Source organism: Zingiber officinale, chromosome 4B (genome assembly GCF_018446385.1).
Source record: "Zingiber officinale cultivar Zhangliang chromosome 4B, Zo_v1.1, whole genome shotgun sequence".
Lineage (NCBI taxonomy): Eukaryota > Viridiplantae > Streptophyta > Magnoliopsida > Zingiberales > Zingiberaceae > Zingiber > Zingiber officinale.
In genome coordinates, this window is record NC_055993.1 from 35,286,386 (window position 1) to 35,294,366 (window position 7,981).

Consider the following 7,981-nt stretch of genomic DNA (forward strand, 5'->3'; position numbering starts at 1 on the left):
TGGCCTTTAGGCTTTAGTGTTCGTTCCTTGTGAACGTTGGTGCGCTTGGAAGGCATCCGCGGAAAACCAGCCACAAATCGATTTCACGTCCTGCCCACGCTTCAGATCAGCTTCTTCGAAATTTCATTTCTCATTTATTATTTTATATTTTAATTAGCATTTAAATGTATTTAAATTATTATTATTATTAAAAGAAATTGCAACCGAACTAAACTCACGTTCACAACTGGTAACGCACGGAACTTGGGCTGGGTAGGTGGCGGCCTAACGACGTTACTTAACACTTATCCGTTGCCTAACGGCGTCGTCAAGCTTGCCATCGATAACCTACCTTTCGGAGTCTACCCGTATGGGCCCACGGGTTATGGCGAATAGATTTGCTAGTAAGGATTTGAGTGGAGGAAAAGTATTCCGGATGCGTCGAATGGGTTTCTCCAAAAGAAGCCACCGCTTTATAAAGCGATCTGGGTCATTGAATCGGGAGCCGACGACGAAATTGCTGGAAGGAAACGTGTTTTTCCTTCGTCGAATTGGTATCTGCCGAATTCCTTCCAGTTCTTGCTCTCGATCGCGTGCCCGTCGCTTTTTGGTTGATCGCCTCGTCGCTCTTTGGTTGATCCCCTCCTTGGAGTTCGTCGAGGGCCAGCGGACGACCGATGGATTCCGGGGCGGCGGTGGAGTCGCAGGAGGCGGCGATGCCCGCAGCCGTGGCGCTTGACTTCACCGATGGGGAGGTATACCCTTCGACGTCCAGGATTCCGAGGAGAATACAACGGAGATTCCGTCATAGCAGGAGCGGAGGTCGCACCAGCATGGAAGATATCGAAGCCAAACTCAGGGATGCAGAGATCAGAAGAAAGGTATTTGGTTCGGCAAAGTTGAATTACTTGGTAACTGTTAGATTCGTGGCTTTTGGTGTTGTTTCTATTTCCCCTTTCTTTCTATTACGTTTAGGTTTTCATCTTCGTCAGGTTCTTGTTGGTGATTTATGTTAGCTTTATTTACGTGAGGATTCTTGTTACTGTTGGTCTTCTTTGGTTTTTGGTATTGTCAGTAGCTGTTTAAATTTACAGATCGAACTCTTGGTTTTACGTTTTGTTACTGAAAGCCGGCTAGTTCTCATTTTTTACTGAAAAAATTGTGTTGTTTCCCCCTCCTCTTATTCATTCTTGTTCCTTTCTATTCTTAACTTTTAAGCTAGCCTGTTATTGGTCTTTCTGCCGTCTCGGACGGATGTTCTAGTTTCCTTGGTCCTACAATCTTGGTTATGTCACCCTCTTCTTTTGACTTGCTTCCTCGTGTGTATTAACTTGTTGTTTACTTTCACCTACGCAGTTGTGGTTATAGTTAAAGCTGCGTGAACTGTTAACATATATTTCTCCTTCCAGTTTAGTTCATATGGCAAAGCAATCTGCTACTCCGTACGTATGAGTCTGTTTAGTCAAGTTATTTCAAGTGTTTATTATTTTCCAGTTCCCTCGTTTGTCTAACTTACCACCAGTTATTCTGTTTTGTTGAATCCCAATTTCAAAGATTTTATTCTTTTTCATTTTTCTTTAGAGCTATATTGAATCTCTTATTGTGTATGTGTGGGAGGGTTCAGATTCTTCTTTCTTTTATTCATCATAGAAATTAATAGTAATCATGATAAAAAGGAAAACCTTTGTGGCAGCAATTTCATGACTGGTTATCTACCAAGGCAAGGCCAAAACCAAGAAGCCCTTCATGGTCATCTCAAGACGAAAATCCTGGTCAAAGGCTTGAAGCTAAACTTGTAGCAGCTGAGCAGAAGAGGTCATCATCTAGTTCCAGCATTTATTAAAATTATAACTTTCAGCATTTATTAAATTATCACTCTCATAGTTTATAATAGGATGAATTGTCAAATCTATCATGTTCTTTACAATTTGTAACAAATGTATCATGTACTTTTATATATTTTTTAAACAAATGTACTTTGAAAAACAATACCTTGAGGCACTATACAAAATGGTAACAAATTTATCATGCTGTAAATTTCTATCAGGAATCCTAATTGATGACATGTCCGCATGCCAAACCATCCATTTTCACGTGTTGGTTACCACACATTTGATATTTTGCCACATTGTAGCCCTAATTAAATCATGACACATATTGGTTAACACATTTGATATTTTCCCACATTATAGCTCGAATTAAATGTGGTGTCATGTGTTTTTTTATTGTAAAGCATAATTCCTTCTCTTTTGTATATGTGATATAGTTGTTAAATTTATAAGAACATAGATTTTTTAACTACCCTTTTTTATATTTATATTGCAATGAGGTTTTCTAAAGCGTATTTGTTAACATGTCTAATGAAGGGGAGCCCTTGTGCAAAGGTAAAATTATTATCATGTGGCCTTTGAGTCATGGAAACAACCTCTTGCAAGGTAGGGTAAGGCTATGTACAAGATACCCTTCCTTCCCTGGGATTCCACATTGTCAGGCTGCCCTCTTACTTGTTAACATGTGTAATCATTCTGAATCTCCTAGCTTATGAATAGTCATTTTATTTTGCATATTTAAAGGTTTAGTAAAATTTAAGCATTGATTTATGATTTGGAGTCATTTATCTTTTTCTATTTGATGTTGAAACTGAGGACTTGGTTTCCCCTTGAATTGATCAGGCTGAGCCTTTTAGCTAAAGCTCAAATGCGGTTGGCTAGATTGGATGAGCTACGACAAGCTGCTAAAAGTGATGTAAAGATGCGTTTTGAAAAGGAACGTGAAGAGCTTGGCACTAGAGTTGAATCCCGAGTACAACAAGCTGAGGAGAACCGTAGGCGCCTTCTTAAGGCCCATAGTCAAAGAAAAGCTGCCATTCGTGAGAGAATTGCCAGATCTGTATCACAACGAATCATTGGAGAAAATAGATATAAGGAATGTGTGCGCTCTGCAATCTTCCAGAAGCGTGCTGCTGCTGAGAAAAAACGAATGGGTTTGTTAGAAGCAGAAAAAAGAAGAGCTCATGCTAGGGTAGTCCAAGCACGCAAGGTGGCTAAAATTGTGCACCACCGAAGAGAAACTGAAAGGAAAAGAATGAAAGAGCAATTAGAGAACAAGCTTCAAAAGGTATTTCCTAGTGGTTTATCTTATTGTTCCTTGTATATCTTACTGTATTAGTCTGCATGCCAACCATTTTGGGCTTCACAGTTAGCTGTAGTTAACTGTCGAGAATTTTTGTAGTAAAACTCAAATTCTTCCTTATTCTTTGATCCAATCATCATGCGTGATTATTGTTCAAGCTATTTCCTTTATGGCTTAATCACTGGTACGTTCTCTGGTTTAGGCAAGGAGACAAAGGGCAGAATATCTGAAACAGAGAGGTAGTCCTCATAGCTCTGCACGGGTCAATTTGACCAGACATGGAGAATTTCTTTCGAAAAAACTAGCTAGGTGATTTTTCTTGTTTGGTTATATATATGTGCATGTTTTTATGCTTGAATCTTTTTGTTCACGTTGTTAATTGAATGTATAGGTGTTGGCGACGATTTGTGAGATCAAGGAGGACCACGCTTGCTTTGGTTAAAGCATATGATGCCTTGAAATTAAATGAAAAATCCATTAGTGTTATGCCATTTGAACAAGTTGCTCTTTTGATTGAATCTAGCACAACACTTCAAACTGCAAAGGCTTTACTTGATCGGTTGGAGAGTCGATTTTCACTATTGCTGTCATCTGGCCCATCAAGTATTGAGAACATTGATCATCTGCTTAAGCGCCTAGCATCTCCTAATAGAAAAATTCCGTCTAGCAGAGTGTCAAAGCAAAGAGGTGCAGCCAGACGAGAGTCTGTCAAAGGACCTAAAAGTGAAAGAAATATGTCCAGGTATCCAGTCAGAGTCGTGCTTTGTGCTTACATGATATTGGGGCACCCCAATGCTGTTTTCAGCGGTCAAGGGGAGCGTGAAGTTGTCTTGAGGCAGTCAGCCATAAACTTCATCCGAGAATTTGAGTTGTTAGTCAATATCATTTTGTATGGTCCTAATAGTGCCCACTCATTAACACCATCTGCACCAGTTACTATGTCTTTGGAACATCTAGAAGAGACATCTTCCAATTTGCCCACAGAACAAAACTTCAGATGCCAGCTGAGATCATTTGACTCGGCATGGTGTTCTTACCTATACAGGTTTGTCGTATGGAAGGCAAAAGATGCTAGATCTCTGGAGGAAGATCTCATAAGAGCTGCTTGTCAGATGGAACTGTCCATGATGCAGACTTGCAGGATGACTGCCGCAAGGAAGACTTCTGACCTTAGTCATGATATGATGGCCATACAAAGACAGGTTTGTTTGCTCTTAAATGTCGGTCATTATCTGAACTTGATTTTAAAGAGCAGAAGGCTTACTGATAGTGATAAATGAATACTCACACCTTGAACCAATTTGTGTAGATCAAATTGAAATTTTAATTGGTGTCATAAAACCATTTGTTTTGTTGCAATTCACTGATTTCTGAATACATTTCTTATGATTTTAGGTTATTGAAGATCAGAAACTTATAAGAGAGAAAGTTTTACACCTGAGTGGCAATGCTGGTCTTGAGAGAATGGAATCTTCTTTGTCTGATATGCGAACAAAATTTTTTGAAGCAAAAGAGAATGGCAGTCCTTTAGCAAACCCTGTTGTGCATATATCATCACCATTGGTCCCTGATCCTGCAATACAGTTGGATTCTGTTCCAAACAACCAGAATGTTGAGGCTTCTCGGAGATCAAACAATGTAGTTCGGTCTCTGTTTGGGGTTTCATCATCTGCTCAGCCAAAAATTGGTTCAGAAGATCCACATACAGATGTTCAATCAAGCTCTGTAAGAGGCATGCATTTACCAACTGAGAATGTACTTCTTGTGAATGAGATAATGCATTGGAACCTTAAGCAATTATCTGGTGATTTTGACATGGTCAAAGCTGAAGAGCTTAGTATCAAGGTATTTAAGGTCCTTATATATGGTATTTTCACGTACTATGAATCCATGCCTTCATCTGCTTCATTGCACATTCAGATGGATCCTCAATTCCTTCTCTTTCTTGATCTGTTTGGTAGGTTAAAGAGACGATGGAAAAGGCATTTTGGGATGAAATATTGGATTCTTTGCAGGGAGTCAAACCTGATTACAGTAGATTAATATCCCTTCTGAAGGAAGTCCGGGACGAATTATGTGATTTGGCTCCACAGAAATGGAAGGCAGATATCCTCAACACTATTGACCTTGATATTTTATCTCAGGTAAATCCATACTCCACTTTGTTATCTGTTTTATAACATTGATCTCCCACACATGAGAATGTTTCCCAGTTATTTGTTTATTGTAATCTTTGATCCCTTGCCATGAAATCTAATCACAGGCTTACAACATTTGATATTATGTTTAAAGGTTCTCGAGCCAGGGGCTCCTGACACAGACTATCTTGGAAATATTCTAGAGTATGTGCTAGCCATGCTGCAAAAATTATCTGCTCCTGCAAATGAAGATAGCATGAAAAAGGACCACCAAATTTTGTTAAATAGATTGGCGGGCATTGCTGAATCAAATGACAAACAAAGCAAATCTTTCATTGTTGCTGCAGTGGAGGGCCTGCGCTTTATTTTGGAGCAAATACAGGTTCGATTCTTGTTTTGTTCAGCACATCAGAGGTTGGACATTTTATTAGACGACCAAAATATTTGATTTTTGTTTCTGCCTAGGCTCTCTCTATAAATGTGGGAGAAATTTAGATCTACAAATTGATCCCTAGCTCAAGTTGATTTGTAGAATGTGACAAGAAATTTTTCAGCATCGTATATTTCTTGTAGAGATGTAACTTTAAATGGGACTGTGTAAACTACCTCTCTTATGTATAGAAAAAAATAATTAAACTATTTTCTCTGTTAACAGACATTGAAGAAGGAAGTCAGCTTTGCACGTATAAAATTGTTGGAACCAATTATTAAGGGATCAGGGGGATTGGAATATTTACAAAATGCATTTACTGATCGATTTGGATCTCCAAATGCTGATTCTAACACCATTCCACTAACTCGTCAATGGCTATACTCCACAAGTAACAGCTCAACAGAAGAATGGACCGAGCATATTGATGTCTGTACTGCCCTTTCAGCAAGTCATGTGAGTTCCATTCTCTTAAAATAGTTATGCGATGCTTTTCAAAATGAATTATGGTGTAAATGTTTTCAACATGCTCAATCCAGGGTCTTCCTACTGCTGCCCTTCGGACTGGTGGTGCCGGCTTTGCAGCATTAGCAAGACAAGATGATTCTCTCACAAATTCAGGTAAAAAACTTTTTGTTGCATTGACTTCTATTGTGATGGTGAACCAAGTTTGCTATTTTCTTGGCCTGTGTAAATCACACTACCTCGATATCTGTTGATTGGACTTTACGCAGGTGATGACGAATTACTGCCAGAATGCAGTGGAGAAAAGGTGGACAAATTGTTGAGGCTTGGGTTGGTAAAGCTTGCCAGCGTTGTAGAGGGAGTGACCATGGAGACAGTTCCTGAAACTCTTAATCTTAATGTATCAAGACTGAGGTCTGTACAAAGCCAATTTCAACAAATTATTGTCACGGCAACAAGGTAATTTTCGCTCTGGTCCTTGGCCCTGTGTGTTTGTATCGATAAACAAAACATTATTTAAGCATTGGTGATGGATGACATGCAGCATCTTGGTACTCCGACAATTTCTTCTCACCGAGGGATCTGTTACACTGGCGGAGCTGGAATCCATAATAACAAATACTGGAAGGGAGTTGTCTGAGTTCTTGAAGACTTCATCTGATGTGAGTATTCAGACAATCACTGAGATGCTGATGAGCGCATGTAGCTCCAGAAACCATGAGAGCAGCAAGGAAATGGTAGCAAGAATGCTCACAAAAAGTTTGCAGAACGGTGATACTGTGTTCGAGAAAGTGTCCAAATCTGTTTATTTGGCCCTGCGAGGAGTGGTTCTGGGGGGAAATGGAGAAGTAGGCCGGAAACTGGCAGATGTAGCTCTCCGACGAATTGGAGCCGCCGCGCTGGTAGACCAGATTGTTGGCACCGGGAGCATACTTATCATGATGGCGATCGTCACCAACCGAGTTCATGGTCCATGGTACAGGGTTATGGTATGATGTTAGTATGGCTGGATTTATTTAGAATAAACGCCAAGTATTTGTACAAACAACTGCAAATAAGTAAGCAGCGACTGAGCTGGTCTGGGAGGGTTATGATTAGTTTGTGAATTCAAGTGTGGTGTACATAAATTGTATAAATGATAAAATTAAAGAATGATATGCTTCGTCTAATAGTTGTCGTTTATTAAAGTTTTATATTTATTTTTACAACGCACGTGCTTCATAATTAATATGAAAATGGTACGCCTCATATATATTATTATTTTTTTAGCTCTCCCATGGATTTTGCATAATTAAAATGAAAATGGCACGCCTCAGATGTATCATTATTTTTTAGCTCTCCCTTGGATCACTCTATTTTGGAGTCCGATAATTGAGTATGGTCCCTCGCACTGGTTACAATTTATAATTCTAGGGGCCCAACAAATTTAGGGTTTAGATTTTGAAATAGTAACCTATATATAAGGCCTCTATAAATATCAAAGGTGCAATATCATATTAATTTAAGTATTAAAACGGGCTTTGTCGAATCATTTTGTGTACTTTCGTTTTTACAAGGCCATCTGTATCTCCGATCAAGACATCTAAGTATCTGCACGTAGCCAAATTATCTTAAGAACATCCCTATCAACTTTTTTAAGCATAGAATTTATTTTAAATTTTACATAATTTTTTTTTATATCAGTTATCTTCCATTTCTTAAATTTAGAGGGTATAAATACTACTTCACTAAATTTAAAGAATAAAATTTATTTCCTAAATATTAAAATTTCATTTCACTTGAGAGAAAAGAAAAAATAAAGAGAAAGATTAGCTAATGTAAAAAAAGAAAAATAAAA

General features: G+C 38.6%; 1 protein-coding gene across 1 annotated transcript; it reads left to right on the top strand.

Annotated features, from left to right (window-relative positions):
• The first annotated feature begins 457 nt into the window (after positions 1-457).
• LOC121974945 lies at positions 458-7,313 on the top strand. The gene is made up of 12 exons (XM_042526238.1): positions 458-860; positions 1,673-1,794; positions 2,652-3,096; positions 3,314-3,420; positions 3,503-4,313; positions 4,507-4,956; positions 5,073-5,255; positions 5,404-5,631; positions 5,905-6,135; positions 6,219-6,300; positions 6,414-6,603; positions 6,689-7,313. Exons 1-12 carry the CDS (start codon positions 657-659, stop codon positions 7,137-7,139), a joined length of 3,504 nt encoding a protein of 1,167 aa, XP_042382172.1. The 5' UTR covers positions 458-656; the 3' UTR covers positions 7,140-7,313.
• The last annotated feature ends 668 nt before the right edge of the window (positions 7,314-7,981 follow it).